We start from the raw sequence: 22,088 nt of genomic DNA, 5'->3' as shown, positions 1-22,088 counted from the left end.
TCATTTTAGGTAATTGTTTTAAAAATAACATTATCCCTTGCTTAGACCCAAAAACTTGGGTCAGAAGCTCTCCAGCCTCCTACCTTTTCCAAGTTTTAGAGTAGCAGCCCTGTTAGTCTATATCCACAAAAAGAAAAGGAGTACTTGTGGTACCTTAGAGAATAACAAATTTATTTGAACGTAAGCTTTCTGATGAAGTGAGCTGTAGCTCACGAAAGCTTATGCTCAGATAAATTTGTTTGTCTCTAAGGTGCCACAAGTACTCCTTTTCTTTCTACCTTTTCCATTTTAAAGATGTGTGTTCTTCCCCAGGTGAGTATAATTCTACCTTAGCCAACAGGGTCTGGCTCAACACAGCACCTTCTATAGATCAGTCAGGAAACTTGAAGCAGCATGAAGCCTGATTTAAGTCCTTGTACTTACCCACCCTGTCCCTCCCCAAACACAACAGATGAGGGAAGATAGTTCTATCATTCTGCCAGTGGAAAGATGATCAGTGTGCATTTATTTTTTTTTAAAGCTCATGCTATTGGAGATTAGGTTAGAAACTACACATTGGAGTCTCTCCGACCTAGGAAGAGTTCCATGGAATGCTCAAGCCTCAAGGATGGGCACTCAAAAGAATCAGGAGTTGTGAAGTGGACAAGTTAGGGGAGTACTCCTCAACAAGCACACTTCTTCCTCAACAGTCTCCAGAGTTCAATGCCATGGAATTGTTGTAAATTACCGTATTACAATCATCTATATCTATAGCCTCAGTTTGAGCAGCTCAGACCAGAGATGTTTTGTTTTAATGACAGAAGCCACAAAGAAAGGTAATGTGGAGGGTGTGGAGGAGAGACGCAAGCAATTATGCAAAAAAAAATTATTTCAACAGTTTGTGATATTAAGTCTTTGTTTAAAAAATGCATAGGTTTCAAGCATTTGGTAATATTACACACATTCATTACAGATCTCAGGTTAATACAATGGAGCAATTACTGCACATGTAGAGTTTGTGGTACACATTCACTACAGACATTTGGTAGTTATCTAGCAAATCTCTAACATTCACATTATGAACCCATGTACATTGTATATTTCTGGTTTACATAGGATCAGCCCCTCCTTCTCCAGCATTCACCCAATTTTTGCGGATCTCCTGTAACCACAGAACCCTATCCCATGAGAGATTAAGTACATCATATCAATTGCTTAACCATTCAATTCTCAATGGGCCTGCTCTTGCTCCCAAAGAAGTTTTAGCATTAGTTTGAGTGGAAGGCGAACTGGGTGCATTGACTGCAAGGCTCTCAGCAATTCTCAGGCTCAGATCCAGATAGAGTAAATTAGCCTAATTTCTATAATCACTTCCAACAGGATAGCAAAATAAATTACAATAGATACCTGCAGAGTTCATAAAAAATGGTTGGGAATGTTCAAAATGTAGGGGTGTTAAGACACTTAGCTTGATTTTTAAGAGTTCTGAGACCTACAACTCCAAGCTGTAGTCAATATATTTGTAGGTAATCCGCTCTTTTGAAAATCAGGCTCAGTGTGCTTTAGATGGATGGATACCTGAAAACAGTGATTGGTGTCATATACTGATAAAAGCAGCCCATATTTTTGTCATATGTAAGTTATCTCATTCTTATACTAAAGTTGTTTCTACATGATATTCCAATTAAACTTGACAGTTTATTTGAACTGAGTTAACATCCAAGGACTAGTCAGACATGAACAAATAGCTATAGGACACTTTTGTTGATTACTTTTCAAATGGGACCAGCCTCCTTTTGGCTGATGTCACCCAGGAACAACGTAAGGCAGCTCTCCTCTGAAGTCGAGGCTGAGCATATAGCCTCTGCAGGAGAATTAGCATTAGAAATGGAATCCGGGTGTGACAGACTAGAATATTTGTTATCCTACTGTAGCAGTCAGTGTCAGAATTATACATTTTAAATAAAATCCAGTCTACCTCTTGATAAACAGAAAATGTAACTTCAGAAAAATACTCTGCTGTGTTAAGATAACTGTACATAATCCTGAGTAATACAGTTTTTAAATTAGTCATTTTGCACTTCTACACTTAATCTTCTAAAATTCAATCTTACAAAGTGAGGATCAGAATGAGAAGGAAAGTATGAAAGGATTAAACATATTGTACTATGTCAGGAGATGAGAACTTTTCCCATGTTAAAACAGTTAAAACTTGGTTTAGATTCTAAATCACTTCGAATGTAAACTTGTTACTATAGGGTGTAAAAATTAAGTATCTGCAGTGCAATATTTACTTGAGTACTTCAGTTAAAGACATCCTCCTACTAGGGCCACCCATTAAATACTGCACCTTTTGCTCCTTACAGAAGCATGCCCTTACTTAAATAAAGGCATTTTATAAATAAGCTACTGAGCAACTCCCTTACTGGGATCTGAACAACTGACATTCCTTTCCACTATTAATATAAATTTAAATTAAAACAAATGCATCTCAAACCAGTGATATTTAAAAACAGTATGTGAAAATGCATTTATCATATATGAATTCTAATCAGTGTAGTATCTGCCTTTCATGTTTGGATGAAAGTAGAGCACAAGGTTCAGAAAATTAGCATATTGAGAATTATTTGACAATAAGCATTTAAAAAAAATGCATGGCTACAAAGCCAAATTCTGCCCTCCCAATGGAGTGGTGTGTGCATAAATTTGAGGGAAGAATTTACCCTATACCACATAAAAGATAGTTTGGCAAACTTTTAGAAGTAGTACAAATGTATAAGTTCTGAGAAAGTCCTTTTAAAGTGTTCTCTTTTGTTATAAGCCATTTCCCCTCTACTTGCTAAAAATATCAAAATCTTACCGTTGGAGGATAAACATTTGTTCCATTGATTGGAACAATTTAACAAATGACATTAACATGAAATCCTTTAATTTAAAAAAAAACACACACCCCCCAAACAAGGTACAGCACTAGTGGCATCTAAAGATATAGAATCCATTGATTACGATTTTTAAAACAATTTTTTTTTTTTGGCAACTCATATAGGCTATTTCCCCCTATTTGTGATTTAACAGTTTGGAAACATTCTGTATGCCGCCTGCAAAGATATGCAAAAGTCTCACAACACCCCCCCTTTAAGTGAACAGACAGGAAAAAGAGTCATTGAAGTCATTGTGGTAGAAGAGAACGTGATCTTAAAGGCAGAAAACGATCGTCACTTGAACTGGTACTGGCTTCTTGTTGTTCAGACTGCAGTTCTGGTGGAAGAGGGGGTGCTCCAGGATCCCCAGGTCCTGGAAGCGCGGTTGAGAAGACTGCGTTTTCTGTGCTTCCCATCTCCACAATTGGTAAATTCATTGAACGAAGAGATGAAGCAGACACAAAAGCAGCTGTACTAAACTGTTCTTCTGGTTGATTATGGGTAGATTCTTTTACTTTTTCATAGTAATTGGATTCATCAGAATATGACCTAGAAAGATTATTTGTTCCTCCATACACTGAAGTCATACAGCTGCTGCAGCTCAGACCTAAACAAAACCAGACTGGATGTTATTACAATATTCTACGTAGCTAGGCAGTTTCTCCCTCAAATTACTTTAATGGCATTTATTAAAATGTTCTAAAAGCCATCAAACTAGAGCATAGGTACTTAAATTTTATCAGTGTGGATCACTAGTCTTGTAGACCACCTCTCCAGTCAACTTCAGTCTCATCTGACATCCCACCATTCCAGTGTGAATTTAGTACTTGGCATATATACACATGTACATTTAGTAAGTCAAATTTGTTAATCTTTCACAAAAACTAATTGTCCTTTTCGTCTTCCCATTTTGTTCCCATCTATCTTCTCCAATATCCCTAGCCCCACCTCTTTCCTCTCAGGAATCCTGTCCTCTCTCTCATGTCCTGAAATTTATGAAAATGGCAAGTCTGAGATTTTTTTTTTAACAGCACAAAAGCTGCAGAAACTGAATCCCTTCTACCTTCTCTTTCCTTTTATTACTACTTTAACCAATGGAAGTAATTTTGGAACTGCTAACATTAGGCTCCTAAATCCATATTTAACTACTTAAAGTGGCCAGATTTTCACAAATGCAGAGAATCACAAATTCCAGCGCAGTCAGCAGGAGCTGCAGGTGCCAAGGCCTTGTGAGAACTAAGCTGCTTATATTTATATTTGACCAAATATGGATTTAGAAGCCTTAGTCTAGGCCAGTAGTTCTCAACTGTGGTCCACCGTTTGTTCAGGGAAAGCCCCTTGCGCGCCGGGCTGGTTTGTTTACCTGCCGCGTCTGCAGGTTCGGCCGATCGTGGCTACCACTGGCCCTGGTTCGCCACCCCAGGCCAATGGGGGCTGCGGGAAGGGTGGCCAGCACATCCCTTGGCCCACGCCGCTTTCTGCAGTGCCCATTTGCCTGGAGTGATGGACCACGGTCACTGGGAGCCGCGATCGGCCTAACCTGCGGACGCGGTAGGTAAACAAACCAGCCCGGTGCGCAAGGGGCTTTCCCTGAACAAGTGGTAGGCCACAGTTGAGAACCACTGGTCTAGGCATTCAGGTTTGAAAATTTTGGCCTGCATGATTTACACAGAGCTCCTTGTAGGAGACCAATGACTATCTGTCACTATCAACTTGAATGTGTTTTTATGGATCAGTAAAGACAGAGTACCTCTTGAAAAGGATACGCTGTCCTTGAGATAAGTAAGGCTTCAGTTTCAAGTTAGTCTGGCAGGAGAACACAGGCCAAAAATTCTCTTTACCCCAAACTCAAAAACAAAGAAATTTTTTCAACTTATTCTTCAGCTAGCAGTTCTATGGATCTAATTCACTGGGAACAGGGCCTTATTTTTGTAAGTAAAATCAGGCAAAACAGGAAAGATGTAAACCCTAGAGAGAAGAATCTGGTAAGGTTTACTTTCGTCTAGGTTTCATCTTTTCCTCAACTTATATTTCTTAGAACCAATTGCTGGATTTTCTTAGAGCTATGATTACAATGTAATTTCAACTTTGAATACACTCTATGACATCAAGTCATGATTCAATTTCCTGTGTGTCAACATAAAAAATCCTTGTCTGTGCATGCTAGGCTGAGGCAGCAGCACATATGTGCATACCTACATAAGGTTTTGGGGTTTATCGCTTTGTTTAATGTTGACACACAAAGTGACTGTTTAGTTTCCCAATACAGGCTCATTTTATGTTAAGGCACATAGTAAGTTTTAAAAAAAAGCATTCCAAGAGAAAGCCCATCAGCAAAGCTGATCAAGCTCCAATTCTGCAATATAATCTCATAGGAAGCAAAATTTGACAGATTTAGACCAAGATGCAAAAATACTTTGTGTACATCATAACAAATCATGATCATTAGTTTTTGTGATTTATTAAGCATCACTGTAGTTAGCATGGTAAAAAAAACATAGGAAGACATGGTACTTGTCCTTAGGGGCTTAAATCCAAGTCTAATGTCATTTGTTTGTCTTGCAAGAAATTTCTTCAAAGGTGATATCCCTATTGCCAAAGGAATTCTGAAGCTAAAATCTACAGTAAGACATGTTTTTTGGTTTACGTACTTTTACAGAGTCCTTTGAGATAAACATCTACTTTGCCATTTAACGATTTAAACGTCTCACCTTTGAGAGCTTCAAGTTTTTCATTTTTGACTTTCAACACTACATCAGTTATCCTTTCTAACAGGAAGTTCTGTGTTCTTTCTCGTCTAATAGATTCAATCAAAGTATCTAGTCCCTTTGGATTTTCTGCTAAGTAGTCCAATAACTTCCCAGTTTTCTTCCTACTTGAGGGTCGACAAGATATTTCTTCAGCGTCCTCTCTAGTGAGTATTTTCTTTGAACGCAGGTAATCAAAGTGTCTCTCAGCTATAATTTTGTCACACAAATAGGGACGCATCCTTTCTAAAGCCTAAAAAAAACAAACAAAAAAAAAACATTGTCATTAGCTGATTTTCAGTGTGGCTAGGAAGATATATTGGAACACATTTCAAATTCAGATGTCAATACTGGATTATAAACCTACATTTCTGAATTAGAAACCCCACTGCCATGTTACCCAACAGCCAGAGATCCATTCTCCGTGTGTCTGTACAATGTATTTATAACTTTTTTTGAAAAAGTATCACCTGGTGAAATCTCTCTCTTAGGTAAACAGCCTTCCATTAAATAAGGCCCAGAGGAAATTAATATTTAAAATATATTTATTTCGCATAGTTGTAAGAGTCATAGAATATCAGGGTTGGAAGGGACCTCAGGAGGTCATCTAGTCTAACCCCCTGCTCAAAGCAGGGCCAATCTCCAGTTTTTGCCCCAGATCCCTAAATGGCCCCTTCAAGGATTGAACTCACAACCCTGGGTTTAGCAGGCCAATGCTCAAATCGCTGAGCTATCCGAGTCTGGTTTAACTGTGCAGTATAGCAAGAATTACTGATGGTTAGCCTTTGGATTTATTAACTCATGCCTGATTAAGACAGATATTAGTGTGTTTAAACACTACATACTAAATATTAGTCCATGAATTGCTGGAAAAATGGCTAAATATTGTTAATTTCTAGCAACACCATTATAACGTCAGTGATTCATCATTTCAACAGGAAATGGCTGCTTCTGATGAAGTGATGCATATTGCTAGAGGGAGAATTGCTATTAAGAGATTCGGTCCAACATCCTGTTTCAGTCAAAGAAAAAAACTGAAAGGAAGGAGAGGGAGAATACAGATAACCTCAATTTTACACACACACACAAAGAAACAAGTGGTGCATTTTAAAAGGAAAAAATGCCAAAGGTAAGGTTGTGTGACATCTTAATTCTGCTCTCATGCATATTCCTTATGGTAGGGTCATTTTCAATTATATGATCACCTTATTGTCACATAATTTGTTCCCCATTTATTGTACCAGTTGGACAGCTCTCCATGCATGATGAAGGTCTGCAACATCACCCATCCTGTGCACAGAGGACCCAGTTCTACTCAGTTACACTGATGAAAATTCAGGGTAATTTCACTATTGTAATAATTTACTCCAGATTTACCCTGTTACAGTTGCAGAATGATGCATGATCCCTGCACAATACAATTATGTCTCACTTTGTTTCCTGTATGCTCTCCGACCTGTGTCCTGAATGAAGCAGGGTTCCTGCTGTAACAGTGGGAACGTACTGAGCATTTAAACATTTGCCCAATGCCTTAATATATGACTGGTTGGGCAACTATTTGATTTGCTTAAAATTTAAAGAGAAAAAAAAAAGCAACACAGGGTGATTTATCAATTTGAGTCAACTTAGTGCTCACATGTTCAATAGCCAGCTATTGTTGCTTAAGGCATTAGCATATTGATGCACCCACCAAAAATGATTTTTCATCTTTCCTTGTGTTAATTTTTAACAGACTAATTTCTTTGGGGCAGGGATATGTATTTCATATCCATAAAGTGGCAAGCACAGCTATAATGCTATAGAGACAGTTCCAGGATCTACTGTATCTCTGGCAAGTAGACTAAAAGTGACAAACTAGAGAGCATATTATTTTACTATTTTAAGCACTTTTGAAAATTAAAAGGAAAAATGAATTATATACAAGTCTAATAAAATCTTATTTACATATTCTTTACCGTAAACATTAAACCGACATAAGGAACGCTTCAGACAGTAATGAAATATAGCCCCATCTGGTATGAAAACTAAAGTGGGTCCAGTTCTTCTATATAAAAGATACTATAAAATAATTATTGTATTTAATGTATGTGTATATGCCACTGTTCTCTATTGGACTGTGTATGTATCAGACCTAGTCAAGTAGGTACTAGCACCCTCTAAAGGAGAGGTAGAAAGCTGCTCTTTTAGGGTATATCTAGACTAGAATAAAAAGGATTTTAAAAAACACATTACCTAACACATTTTAAAACCCCAAAATAAAACTTCCCTTATGTACACCGGTTCACTGATCAAATTGAACCCTAGACTTCAACTTGACTATCTAACACTGATAGCTAACTCTTTCTAAAAACTCACCTTTTATCCTAGTTTAGATATACCCTTGGTTCATTAGGTGGATGAATGCATTTTATGGAGCCAAATCGTGAGTACAGTTCCTAATGTGACATAACAGCTGGCTAATGACCAGAGCTGATGACTACATGACCTTTTTTTAATTTCACATCACCGCATGACCATTTAGTGGGAGATCTAGTACAGTGGTTCTGAGCCAAGGATACATGTACCCCTAGGGGTACGCAGAGGCCTTCCAGGGTGGTACATCAACTCATCTAGATATTTGCCGAGTTTTACAACATGCTACATATAAAGCACTAGTGAAATCGGTACAAACTAAAATTTCATGCAATTACTTGTTTATACTGCTTTATACACTTCATAGTGAAATGTAAGTACAATATTTTATATTCCAAATGATGTTATAATTATACAGTAAAAATGAGAAAGTAAGCAATTTTTAAGTATAGTGTGCTGTGACACTTTTGTATTTTGTGTCAGATTTTGTAAGCAAATAGTTTAAGTGAGGTGTAACTTGGGGGTATGCAAATCAGACTCCTGAAAAGGGTACAGTAGTCTGGAAAGGTTGAGAGAGACAGCTCTCGTACAGGTCAACTACTGGTGGTCTCAGTTTGCTCAGATATGGCAGTATAAAAGCTGGTAGCCACTCGTGCTTTGTCTACTCTAGATCGCCAGTTGTTGCTACCACTTGGAAAGTGTCAAAGAAATTTGTAAGAAAAAGCAGGGTGGATAAAAATCAATGCATTTTTAAAAAAAATAATCAAAACAGAATTTTTTTTTATTTAAAATCGGATTTTTTTGATAAAATGCTTTTTGAGGAAAACACATTTAAAGATAGTTTAATTAAGATACATTATAGCTCAGATATCTCTTTATTGAATAGGGATTATAAATTCTAATTCTATAGTATGAGATAGTATATTCATGTAATGCAGGGGTGGGCAAACTTTTTGGCCTGAGGGCCACATCTGGGTATGGAAACTGTATGGCGGACCATGAATGCTCACGAAATGGGGGTCGCAGTGCGGGAGGGCTTCGGCTAGGGGTGCAGGTTCTGGGATGGGTCTGGGATTGAGGGTGCAGGAGGGTGCTCAGGGCTGGGACCGATGGGTTCAGAGGGTGGGAGTGGGATCAGGGCTGGGGCAGGAGGTTGGGACGCAGGCTCTGGGCAGCACATACCTCAAGCAGCTCCCAGAAGCAGCGACACGTCCTCCCTCTGGCTCCTATGCAGAGGTGCGGCCAGGAGGCTCTGTGCACTGCCCCATCCACAGGCACTGCCCCTGCAACTCCCATTGGCCATGGTTGCTGGGTAATGGGAGCTGCGGAGGAAGTGTGCAGAGCCCCCTGGCTGCCCCATGCATAGGAGGTGGACGGGGACGTGCTGCTGCTTCCAGGAGCTGCATGGAGCCCTGGCATGCACAGAGTGGGTCAAGCCCTGGACCCCGCTCCCTGGCTAGAGCTCGAGGGCCGGATTAAAATGTCTGAAGGGCTGGGTGTGGCCCCCAGGCCATAGTTTGCCCACCTCTAATGTAACATTTAAGAAAAGTTTGTAAATGAGTTCCAATAGTTCATGGATTAGGAACCCAATCTTATGTGGTTCCAGGGGCTTCTGTATAGATTATTTAGGTTAATCTTTCTATCTACCCAATGGGACGGAGTGCTCAGTCTAGAAGATACCATCAGAGATGCTTAGTTTTGCAGTTCTCAAACTGTGGATTTGTCTCTCCAGAGAGACCATGCTTGTTAACAGCAAAAATGTTTTAAAATAAGTAAATATATAGAGGTGAGAAATAACAGACCTCAATCCTATTGTCCCTCAATCCATTACCTCTCTCTAAAAGTGAAAAGTTTCAAAAAGTTCAATGAATAGAAGATTGTTGGGGGTGGAATAGATCTGGACAAGGAGAAGTAGTCTGGTGATGAAGGGAGGGACAGGCAGCAGAAACAAAAGTGAAACTGTTTGAGCAGCATATTCCAGAAGTCTTGAGGTCTTTCTGAGTGTAGCCTTCATTGATTTGAGATCAACCATATCATTCTCTCACTAGAAGGGAAAACCTGTAATGGCAGCAGACTGTAAAAGAGACCCAGTTTGGGAATATTTTAATGAAGCTCTTCTACATGTGGGTAAGAGGCATGTGTGCAAAATGCAAACAGTGCAACAAAGAAATGCAAGGCCTGGTTGCCCGAATGAAACATCATGAGACATGTTCCTTCTCAGGAGGAAGCTGGGTTGAAGATGATGAAAGGAACAGGTCTGAACATGCAGGATCTTCAGGTTGGTAAACTTTTTTATTTCATACTTCTTTCTTAAGGACTGCCTGTCTTCCTTCTGAACTATGCTTGAATTCTCATGTTTGAGCAAAAAATATAGTTGTTACTCTATGGTACTATCATTTTAGATGCAGTTGTGATAAAAAAATAAATAACTGAAACAGGCAGATCTTCCTTTTACAATTTAACCTTTAAAGTAGTACTGAGTGTCAGTGAATGCAATGAGTAATACTAAATGAGCAGTATGGTAATAATAATTAAATAACTGCATCGACTTATTTTGTTTAGGAGAATCCATCCTCAACATACTGGATTCTGAAGACTATCCACTTTCAAGATCACCATCATTTTCTATAGTTTCAGAGTTATTTGCCAATGATAGTGTTTCAGTCACATCATGTACGTCATGGCCACAGTATATTACCTGTAGCAAAAAGAAAAAAATCTCCATCATCCAGAAACAACCAGAGATAAGCTTGTAATAAGAACCAGCAGATTACAGAGAGGTAATTGATGAAAAAATTGCCCAGTTTGTTTATGCAGCAAACTCTCCTTTCCGTATGATTGAGAACCCACACTTCATTAACATGGTTCAGTCATTAAGATCAGGATACAGATCACCCCCCAAAGCAGATGTCACAGGCAAATTGCTGGATAAAGTGTATGAAAGAGAAATTGAGCAGTGTGCAAAAGGTCTAGAGCAGAGGTGGGAAAATTATTGCCTGCGGGCCACATCCAGCTACAACATAAACATCTAGCCATCATCCCTCCATAATGCAAACTATAATAAACTTCAGAGCTAAGTTTTTTATTTATTACAAGAAATATATATGTTTGCTGATGATGTTTTAAAGAAAGTCACAGCAGTGAACTGGTGGAAGTCACTTAAGCACTTGGATTCAGAGACTGTTGAAGTGATAATCTCACTTAACAGCAGTAGCTTCTTCTGCCAGTGTAGAAAGAATATTTTCTTCCTTTGGACTATTTCATTCCAAACTGAGAAATTGTTTGGGACCTGAAAAAGCAGGAAAGCTTGTTTTTTCCTTTTCCAGATTATGAACAAACAGGAAAATGAAGGTGAAGACGACTGAGTTAGCTGCAGAAGCCAATATTTTAAGTTTCTCATGTTGACCTGGCTGACATAGTCAATTTAATTTTTGGTTTTTTGAAACAAATATTTCATTTAACTATTTTAGTTAAAAACAATTTGAACAAAAACAAACCTAATTTTAAAAAATTTGAATGTTTAAATAAATTCAAAAATTCATTTGCTTGTTTTGTTAAAATATTGTATTTGCTCTGTTGGAAAAAAATCCAGAATATATAACATTGTTTTAGTTAAATAAAACAATTTAAATGTCTGTCTGGTGGTATTCTCCTAATACAGCATGGCAAGAAAATCCTCCAAATATTAATGATTAACCTTTTGAATTGGAAATAGTTCACCTCCCAATGACTTCATAAATATCTGCTTCAATTACCTTCGGTAAATGAAATAACCAAACAATCATTCATTTTCTGATATAGTTGTAAAACTAATCTGAAAAGTTTTCAAAATAAATCACTTAAAAATGTATAGTGTGTACCTTCTAAAAATGAAACCTACATCTCCGAGTTGTGAAGAGTATGCAGTAAGGTTATAACAATCAACAAGAATGTAGAAATCTATGATTAAATAGTCTTCCTGACTAGTGATTAAATCATGATTTAAATCAACTGATTTAAATCAAATCCACCCTGAGAAAAAGCATAACAGACCACAGTATGCTTACATGTGGCAATTGATCACAGCTTTATAAAAGCTTACTGTTGCTAAAACAGCACAGAGCGTAGTTATATGAGATAGTGTCTGGGATAGCATTATATAGAGAGCCCTACCAAACTCAGTCCATTTTGGTCAATTTCACGGTCGCATTATTTTTAAAATCATGAATTTCATGATTTCAGCTATTTAAATCTGAAATTTCATGGTGTTATTTTAGGGGTCCTTACCCAAAAAAGTGTTATAGGCAGTGTTCCCTCTAATTTTTCCCACACATGTGCAGAATGAATTTTGTTATGTGCACCAATATGGAGGTGATGTGTGGTGCTAAATCGGATGCTGCGCGGCCAGCTTACAGGGAACTTAGGTTATGTGGGGGTCACAAGGTTATTGTAGGGGAGGTTGTGATATTGCTACCCTTACTTCTGCACTGCTGCTGGGCCCTCAGTCAGCAGCTGCCATTCTCTGGCCGTCCAGCTCTGAAGGCAGCAGCACAGAAGTAAGGGTGGCAAGGTATGGTATTGCCACCCTTAATTCTGCGCTGCTGCTGGTGGTGTGCTGCCTTCAGAGCTGAACACCCAGCCAACAGCTGTCGCTCTCTGGCCACCCTGCTAGGAAAGCAGCACAGAAGGGTGGCAATACTGTGACCCCCTAAAATAAGCTTCTGACCCCGCTGCATCTCCCTTTTGGGTCAGGATTCCCAATTTGAGAAACGCTGGTCTCCCCTGTGAAATCTGTACAGCATAGGGTAAAAAAAAAAAAAAAAAAAAAAATCACACAAAAGACCAGATTTCACGGTCTGTGACTCATTTTTCATGGTGTGAATTTGGTAGGGTGCTAATTATATACATAATAAAGCGTATAAGCAGATACGCTGATAACTTTAATGCATCTGTTCTTTAATAAGTGCTGTGTTTAACTTTGTCAGTCAGTCATCAAGACTGAGATAAAAAAAACTGTACCAAAAAGGACAATAAGTGGGCTATTGCTTGAATAAAGAAAAAGTGGTTTTAGTAATGTTATTTTCTAACATATTGATAACTGTGACGTAATGTAATGGATTTTACACTGAGAAGAATTGTAGATGTGGAAGAATCCTGCTGTCTCAAAAAACAAGAATGCTGTCACAGAACAGTAGTACCAAGTGAGCACAGAGGAGCCTGAGGCACAGGTTTACTCTAAAAAGTGACTAAACAAATTTAACATCTGTCGGATTTTTTTTTTTTTTAAACTTGCAAACTGTAGCCCCTCCCCCCCCAACTCACACAGGGCTCTAATGGTCATGCTAGGTTCTTTTATAACTGGAATGAGTGCATGAAATTAAGAGTTCTGCAAACCGATTTACATCTACTGTGACACCTGTGGAACCCTGTCATCAGCAACACCCATTCAAAGCCACCTATAGCTAATGGTATTATATGGGGACACAATATAATAAGACAATGCAATTTGCACAGAATGGCTCGCAGAACCTAGCACTATGATACATGAGATGGAAATAACCCAGTTTGACTGTTTGTCTAGTGAGTTTGTGGATGTGGCAGTTACAAAAAATAAATTTTTACCTGCAAACTTTACCTGCAAAAGTTTAACACAGAGGTTAGGGAGGAAGTATGAAACCTCCACAAGGCCATTTTACAAAGCCACTTTTTAGATTATAACCCTTCTTACTGTACAGATAAACTGCATTGCTGTCAGATGTTGAGCAGATTGGCAGACAATATTTTCATAGAAGATTTTACATTTATTATCTCACTTTAAATACTGCTTATTTCTCTATAGGTATAAAACCATGCCTGATATATAATGTGCTTTTTAAAAAAGTGAATCGTTCTGAACCAAAAGAACCCCACATTTCTTACATATAATTATTTGTATATATCCATTGTGTATGTGATATAAGCCCTCTTTCATAGAAAGTTCATGGAATGTATTTTAAAATATATTGTTTTGGGGAAACTAAAAATGAAAACATTCTAATTTGGAGAATTTTCTAATCCTCCATTCCCTCAAGTACCAGTCCCATTTCTGACACGTGTCTCAGTCTCTCATTTCACCACTGGTTTTTAAACCAACCACCATTCGTCCTTCAAAAGCAAGGACAAATTCACTAAGCTGTACTGTGCTTTTACTCCTCCTCAGAACACCTTCTCAGCTGTACTTTCAGAAGTAGAGTGAAAATGCCCTGGGAAAGAGTTAGGGAGAAACTAAGGCACACTAGACCAGAGGTTCTCAAACTGTGGTCCGCGCTCCATTCAGGTGGTCTGTGGATATTTTCTTCTAAGATGCGTGCCTGGGTGGCCGCACACAACAGACTGAAGGCCACATGGCTCCACTAATTACGTGCCTGGACCCTGGAGAAAATGCATATGTAAGGTGAGGTGGTGGCCAGGGGAGGGAGTAAGGGGTAGGTGGGATGGCACAGTTGGGTGAGAAAGGGGTGGGGGGGGGAGAGAGACGGGACTTTGGGACATGCAGGGCTGAGGCGGGCAGAGAAAGAGGTGACTTTCCCCAGCTCCAAGACTGCGGCTGCTGGAGAGAGAGACAGCCCTCCTTCCCAGCCTCAGCTCTGTGGCAGGGGAGAGACCCCACTCCTTCCCAGCTCAGGGGCTGCATTGCCGGGAGATAGAGGGCACATCCATCGCATTAGAAAGATAAGACTACTGATATTTTAATATGAGTTGTGTGCTTTTATCTGTAGAACAAAAATATGTTAATTATTAAGTTTTTTTATATAGCGCTTTTATCTAAAGCACTTTACAATAGTTAGCTAACAGTACAAACAACATTTGGAAAAATCATTAAGTGGTCCACGGAGACCCTCAGCAATTTTCAAGTGGTCCGTGGAAAAAAAAGTTTGAGAACCACTGCACTAGACCATGAGGGGAATTTGGAGTACAACAGGGATTTGAAGAGACAGAAGGGAACAAAAGATATTTGCTAAAAGTTAGAGACTTTCTTACAAAAGGAATTCAGTTTCCATTGATAGCAGTGGTGCTGGCAGCAATATTCTGGTTAACAGCACATGAACTGGGTCCTGTTTGAAGGACTTTAAAAAAAATTGAGCCTCAGGCTCTCACAAGTGAGACAGGCTAGACAAGTGAATGGCCTAGTTTAGGACAGCCTGCTGAAAAGAAGGCAGCCAACATTTTTTGATGATGCTAAAAACACTAAGAGAACTCTTGATTAACAGGCATTGGGGGAGGACCTTCTTCAAAAAAACAAAAAACTTGTAGCCTTGCTGGTAGCAAAGTATTAGCCCCTCTCATCAGCTTCCCTGAGGCGTAATAAAGGAATCAGGAAGAATCAGGTGTTACAAAGTTGTTCTCATGTTAACTAGGTAAGAAAAGGAACCATGCAGCTGAAAGAATTCATTGACAGGTGCATAATAATTCAGTACTAGATCAGAAGGAAGGAGTGTGTTTAATTAAAATAAGTGTACAAGTACGCCAAGATATTATCTACCTTCATCTAGGTGCTTATATGGCCCCCATCAATGTAGTACCTGAAAGGGAAGAAAGTACAGGAAATAGAGCAACTAAGAATAGCACCGCACAAGAGACCACAGGAAAATCATAATTTTTTAATAAATATTCAGAAAAGTATCTTACATCATTTGCTTTCAACTTATTGGCAGATGCCCGCAGCTAGGGACAGCACAACAACAACACAAGGAACACCAATGCTACTAAAAATTTTTTTATTTTGGCAACATATATCCCATGAGATTTGTATACAATGGCAAGGAACGATATCATGTAAACTTTTATAGTAATGTTGAATGTGTATGCTGGAAAATTTACTTATAATTGTTCTAGATAATTCTAAGGTTTGGGGGTGGAAGGGAAATGCTAGGTGTCACAGTTTCAGGGCAACTGCATCTGTATTCCCCCTTCATAGTCCACCAAGGGCACCCACTTTAGACATTTCCCAGATGTCACTTCTCTTGGGTGGAATCCTGTGTCTCACTCTTTCCTGACTGGAGATCCTAAGGCTGCACAACTCCCTGCCTTACAATGTGATACTCCCACAAGCCAGACCGCCTACAAAGATCATTGCCAGAACTTTGCTTCCTCTCTGTGGGCTATGTCCTGTGTATTGCCCATGATAAGTTACCACACGGTCCTTCCAAGCAAACATATTTATTTTTAAGGTAAAAGCAGGACAGAGATAAAAACAATAAAAGAACCTACACACATGCTAAAAAGCTTGCCATCAGTCACCCTGTTTCCCACCATCTTCTCCCTTCCCCCCCAACTGCAATGTAGGGCTCCAGTAGATTTTAGTCTTTCAAAACCCACAACTGGGTTTTCCCTGTGGTTACAAATTCATCCCTCTTAGACCCAGAACTTGAACCCAAACTGGGCAGGTCAGCTGTTGCTTTATATAGGCCTTTGATCTTGGCCTTCTGTAACAAGTAATCAGCAGACAACACTCTTCTCAGGGCACACCATAACCAGCGTTGGGTAATCTGCATTAACCTCTCCCTAGAGATTCTCCAGGAAAACCACTTAACACTTATTGATCCAAAAGTCCAAAGTGTCTGCACACTTTGAATACAGTCTTTTGAACTCCCAAGTCTCACATCTGTCACATCTCTCCTGAGATGAGAGACTTGGGAGTTTCCAAGCCCACAATAATGCTAAACTTAATACAATAAAGTCATCCAAGGATACTGCAGGAAACTGCTATATCTGTCACACTAAAATTTCTCTTTTGAGGTAAAATTAATTGTGCCTTAAGAGGTATGCTGGCCATACTGAGAGTTTAGAATAAGAGGAAACTTTGGGACGGAGAAAAATGTCTTCCACGGAGTGGTTCATTGCTGTTCTTTTTCAGTCTTGAAAAGTTCCTGGCCTCCATGACTTCCTGTGGCAACGCTTTCCACAGCTTAATCACACATACTTTTTCCATGCTGTTTCCTCTTATTGATTTGAAATTCCCCACCTTTTAATTTAATTGAATGTTTCCTTGTTCTTGGGTTTTGAGACAAGGAGAATGGAAGCTCCCGATTTACCAAAAATTATTTTATGTACTTTTATCATGTCTCCTCTTATTAATCTCTCTTCTAAAAATAAACCATTCCAATCTTTTCAATCTCTCTTCTAATAAGTTTTTCCAGGCCTTTGATCAGTCTCAATGCTCTTCTCTAAACCCCATCCTGTTTTGTAATATCCTTTTTGAGGTTAGGTAACCAGCACTGCACACGCTATTCCAGGTGAGGCTGCACCACTGATTTATATAAAAGCATTATGTTTTCAGTATTATTGTCCATCCCTTTCCTTATGTATCCTAACATCTTGTTTGCTCAATGTGTAGCTGCAGTAAAAAAAGTGAAAATTTGAATGGAGCTGTCTAAAGGACAGTGAGAGGCAATGGCCATTTTGAATGAGAGGGAAAGAAAGAATCTAATGAGTGAGTCTTTCAAAAAAAAAAAAAAATCAGTGTAATTTGAGACATCAAATACCGAGACCATAAACATGTTTTTTGGATGGTTTCTCTAAAGGACAGAGTTAAAGTTGTTTGGGTGCCCCAACTATACATTTTCATACCTTAACATTTAGATTTCTTTTCAGTTTAATTTTAACTCTGAATTTCCTAGTTTAACATGTTTTTAGGATAATTTCAATATCCCTGCAATGTATTTTACCCCAAATTATTAAGTAATCTCAACCTTAACTTCATTTTAACAGTGTGTGTTTGGGAAGAAGTTAATATTTGAGACAGTCTGTTTTCTATAGTATTAAAACAAATGCATGAGAGAATATCAATAAATAATGATCTTATATGAGAACATAACATAAGAATGGCCACAGTGTCTGAGACCAGTGGTCCATCTAGCCCAGCATCCTGTCTTCCAACAGTGGTCAGTGCCAGATGCTTCTTATTTGTTAAACAGATTTGTTATACTGATTCATCCAGATGGATTTTAAAAAAAACAAACTTTAATAACTAATTATACTATAACTAATTATACTAATTCAATTTTCACATTCAAATGCAGCTGTGACATGCAGCAAATGTTGAACTGTTAAGAACATAAGAAAAACATAACAAAAACCACAGGGAAAAATGTAGGTAAACTGGCATTTGGCACCAAACTGGCACCAAAATTAACATTCTTGCTTCTAGGCAATTCTAGTGATCACAAGCAGTCTACACCTCCATTTTACAGCTCATCTACAAGAGCACCTCCCCAGGCCCGTCATCAAACTGGGACGCTGGTTCACTACCGACTCAGAATAATGTATTTTACTGACTCACATTACTCCCTGCAGCCTATGTTTCTCTACAAGTCTCTGATCCAAGCACCTACCTGGCCCAACTCTGCTTAGTTTCTGAAGTGGCATACGTGCAGTTTTCCTTTTTGCAAAAACAATGTTATTAAATAAGCATAGCTGTCACAATAACAAATTTGAAAGATTAAGTATTACATTCAAATCAGAATATATTTATTGAAGATGAAGGAGGTTTTAGAATTTTAAATAACCAGATGTTAACTATCAAATTTATTATTCACTCTTGTGGTTCTTTAACAGCAAGCAAGAACATGAAAAACCATGTGCCACAAATTCTGACAAAGCACTTCAGGTAAATGACATAAGCAGTGAAAACAACTATTAAGAAACCAAAACCAAAGTCAAACAGACATGCTCCACTGAAATTAACAAAAAGCATCTAATGATGAAAGTGGGATAACAAACAACTACCAAAGAAAAATCAATCCAGTAAGTCTCAGAGATTCAGTAAAACAAATTTCAACAAGGAGCAGTAACACCAACATGCAGAATAGATGTTAGAAATCACTGTGTATGAAAACGGAAATAAATTAATGGGCAAGACCCCAATCACAAGTTACATCAGGTTTTGCCAAAAATCATTAATGAACCAGTAACTTCACTGTCCAAACTTACTTCTGTGCTTCATGAAGCAACCCAGTCTAGTAGCTGTTTTTGCAGTCTAGCCTAGAATTAGATTACATAGTACAGAAATGTATTTTTAATCCTGAAAAACTATCAAATCTTATCTTTGCTTGGGCCTAATTTTCTGAGTCTCACAAAATTTCTCCTCTTGCTTTTAAAGTTTATGGCCAAATTGTCTTAATCTTGATGGAATGGAGATATCCAGCCTACTTTTCTCAACATCTCTGTACCCTGTAACATTGTTTGACGTACAATGCTATGTTGTACACCTCATATGATTCAAATATTACAACAAAATAAATGGTCTGGGTCCTCACATCTATTATACACTAGCATATCTTCCATCGTCTAGGGCTCTGATGCTGCGGACACACTCACATGCTTAACTTTATGCATGTGCGTATGTGTTTGCAGGATTGGCACACAAGTTATTTTCTCCCTCCCGCACTAATGTAACAGAGCTCTTAACTGTGACTCCTGTAACATTTATTTCTCTTCATTCATTTTAGAGACTGCTTTTTTCTTCCTGTTTTAGAGATGGCAGCTGTGAAGTGACCTGAACCCTGAAAGAGATTAAGCAGTGGTTTCCACCACCGCCTTTGACCTTCCCCATGCTGCTGGAATGGAGACACCAACCATCTATAAGTATATTAATGAAACATCCATAGCGTTGGAGAATAAGCAGTAAATAAATAATATTGCCTGCTGGAAGCTGATAGTTTTTGTTCAGCCAATGTACGTAGGTACCACAGGAACCAAAAATAAAGCTTAGAATATCAATATTTTGTTAATACCTTGTGTGTCTTTTCCACTAACTTTTTTATGCCTTGGAGTCACTTATGCTTCTGCTTTGACCTCATAAATATGCATTTTAGCACTCGGGACAAGCAAGCACATTTGCACCTCTTACCATACTTCTCCCTCCCCATTCAGGGGTAGCACTTAACTGTTCATTGATAGTGTGTGGGGGACCCAGTTTAAAGGTTCAGGGAGGGAGGAGGGCATGTGACCACCCCACAGAAGTTTTCAAACTGTGGAGTGTGCCCCACACCCCCCAGGGAGGAACACTGGGGGGGTGGGGGGGATGAGTGGTGACACCAGGTGGCTTCGGCCAGCCATGCATGGCAGGGCTCAGGGAGGGTGCACCACCTCCACCCCCGACTCACCTCAGTGGGCCACCCAGCCTGTCTGGGGTTTGGGGGACACACAACAACAAAAAAATAAGGGGAGGGGGAACATAACCCTGTGTACACCCACCCCATGCACCACTTGTGGCCCCATTTTTCTACCCCTTCAACTTTGCGCCCTGGAGGGCTGCCCCACTCACCCTGGTTAAGGCCCTGGGTCAAAATAATGTAAGATCTGGGTTTCTGAAGTCAATTCCATTTTCCAGATATTGGATGATCAGGAGACCACCACACCTCATGTTATTTTGACCCCACAAACATCAAGTTGAGACGTTAAAACAGTTAACAAAACAAAACACAAACAGGCATGCATTTGGCTCCAAACTATACAATTTAAAAATAATTTCAGCATTATTGCTTAAAGCTTTTTGGATCCTTCAAAATGAAGCCATGGAGTTTTGTTAAGCTTTCCACCACAAACAGCCCCAACCTGGTTGGCCTTTCATCCCTTCTACAGTGTAAATGTTAAACAAGAACAGAGCTGCAGGCTACATCCTGCCCGAAGGAACACTATTTCTCTCAGGGCCCCTACGTGTGTCCCGTGGCCAGGACAAGGGAGGGGAGAACCCAGCCCGCGGTCAGCGGCGCGCCCTCCGCCCGGATACAGACCGAAGGGGAACGCAGGGGGCGTGTCGTTTACCGGGGGGCTCCGTGTGCCCCGCGAGGAGGGGGCGGCACTTCCAGGGGGTCTCCGCTAGACACCGGCCAACCGAGCCAGCGGCCCCCAGGCCTCCCCCTCAGTCAGTGACAGCGCGCGCCTAGCCCCGCCCCAGCGGCTGCGGCGGGGGGGGATTTCCCGGCGCGTGTCCCGGCCTCCCAGCGAAACGGGAAGGGCGGCTGCACGGGCTGTGCGTGCCGCTCCAGCCGGCCGGCGGCAGGGGACGAGGACCGCCCCGGTCTACCAGTATCCTCCTCCCCGCCCCGCGTGACCCCAGCTCAGCCTCACTTACTTCCTTCTTCACCTCCGCCATTTCATCCTCGGTGAGCGGCCGCGCGGCGAGCCCAGGCCCGGGCCCCTCCATGGCGGAAGCTCCGCGCCGCGGCTCCCAGCGCAAGAGTAACGACAGCGCTTCCGGCTCCGCAAGACCCCGCCCACCGCCGCCACAGCGCGCGCGCCCCGTGGGAAGCCCCGCCCACTCGCAGAACAGCCCCGCCCACCGGTGGCGCGCGCTGCCTGCGATCCAACGTACGCCTCAGGGCGCCCGCAGCCCGCAGACGGGGGAGACCTTGTCAGCAGCCTTTCGCCCCGCCCCCGAGCCCGGCCCTCTGCTTCCTCTCCCCGAGCCTGCCGTTCAGACAGCCCTGCGTGGCCTCGCTGTAGAACCGCCCCTCATCGGCGCCGCAGCCCGTAGCACGTGGCAAAGCCCTCTGCCCCTCCCCCCCGCATCCCCCCTCCCCCAGCAGCCCCCGGCTTGCCGCGCTTCTTCATCCCGCGCCGTGCACCGCGGGGCCCTGCCGCGGGGCCGGGGAGCTGCACGGCGCGGCTGGGCCGCGAGGCGTTTCGCGGCGACGCCTGGCTCGGTGAGAGTTTCCTTCTGCGGTCTCCATTTCCCCTTCTCGCCCGCCGTGCCTGGGCGGCGCCCGTGCCTGGGAGAGGGGAAGTAACGCCGCGAGGGGGGCCCTGCTCCGCTCCGTCCATTGCGGGCTCAGGCGGACAAGGCCCCTTCCTGGCCCGTGGCCTGGCAACTCCAGCGGCTGTTTACATCTTCACGCCCCCCCCCGCCGCAGCCCCGCCCTGCCTTGCAAGGTCCCGGTGCTACAGCGTGGCGGGAAGCTGCGGGCGGAACGTGAGATGCTGGCTTCCAAGTTTCACCTTTAGTGTCTCTGGCCGCTGATGGGGGGTGTAGCATTTCCTCGTGTGCAAATGAAAGGGGGGGAGGGGAATTTGGCTGCAGCCCAGAATAGTTTTGAAAAGTAGCTCCCTGCTTTGTGGTACAAGAACT

At 41.1% G+C, this 22,088-nt stretch overlaps 1 protein-coding gene and 1 long non-coding RNA gene across 5 annotated transcripts; one reads left to right on the top strand and one right to left on the bottom strand.

Moving 5' to 3' along the window:
• Window positions 1–877: 877 nt before the first annotated feature.
• On the bottom strand, window positions 878–21,448 carry BCL10 (BCL10 immune signaling adaptor). 4 transcript variants are annotated; one of them, XM_073357189.1, is made up of 5 exons: window positions 21,096–21,182; window positions 15,501–15,540; window positions 10,583–10,697; window positions 5,612–5,900; window positions 878–3,507 (listed from the first exon to the last, which is right to left on the bottom strand). In XM_073357189.1, the coding sequence occupies exons 3-5, from the start codon at window positions 10,619–10,621 to the stop codon at window positions 3,149–3,151; spliced, it is 687 nt and encodes a 228-aa protein (XP_073213290.1). In that variant the 5' UTR covers window positions 10,622–10,697; window positions 15,501–15,540; window positions 21,096–21,182; the 3' UTR covers window positions 878–3,148. The 4 variants fall into 4 exon arrangements, with proteins under 4 accessions (XP_073213290.1, XP_073213292.1, XP_073213293.1 ...); XM_073357191.1 differs by lacking the exon at window positions 10,583–10,697; XM_073357192.1 differs by lacking the exons at window positions 10,583–10,697; window positions 21,096–21,182 and adding an exon at window positions 20,755–21,080.
• LOC140916117 (uncharacterized) lies at window positions 6,592–18,951 on the top strand. Its single transcript, XR_012160425.1, has 6 exons — window positions 6,592–6,776; window positions 6,892–6,987; window positions 10,048–10,277; window positions 10,562–10,779; window positions 14,178–14,411; window positions 18,575–18,951. It is a non-coding gene; the product is annotated as an uncharacterized lncRNA (long non-coding RNA).
• Window positions 21,449–22,088: the final 640 nt, after the last annotated feature.

This window comes from Lepidochelys kempii, chromosome 8, assembly GCF_965140265.1.
Source record: "Lepidochelys kempii isolate rLepKem1 chromosome 8, rLepKem1.hap2, whole genome shotgun sequence".
Lineage (NCBI taxonomy): Eukaryota > Metazoa > Chordata > Testudines > Cheloniidae > Lepidochelys > Lepidochelys kempii.
This window is presented reverse-complemented; position numbering and strand designations above follow the sequence as displayed.

Coding starts and splice junctions, on each gene's coding strand:
- BCL10 (XM_073357188.1), bottom strand. CDS start 21,167: ATGGAGGGGCCCGGGCCTGGGCTCGCCGCGCGGCCGCTCACCGAGGAT. Junction 5,901..21,095: donor TGGCGGAGGTGAAGAAGGAA/GTAAGTGAGGCT, acceptor TGTTTTTTTTAG/GCTTTAGAAAGGATGCGTCC. Junction 3,508..5,611: donor AAAACTTGAAGCTCTCAAAG/GTGAGACGTTTA, acceptor GGTTTTGTTTAG/GTCTGAGCTGCAGCAGCTGT.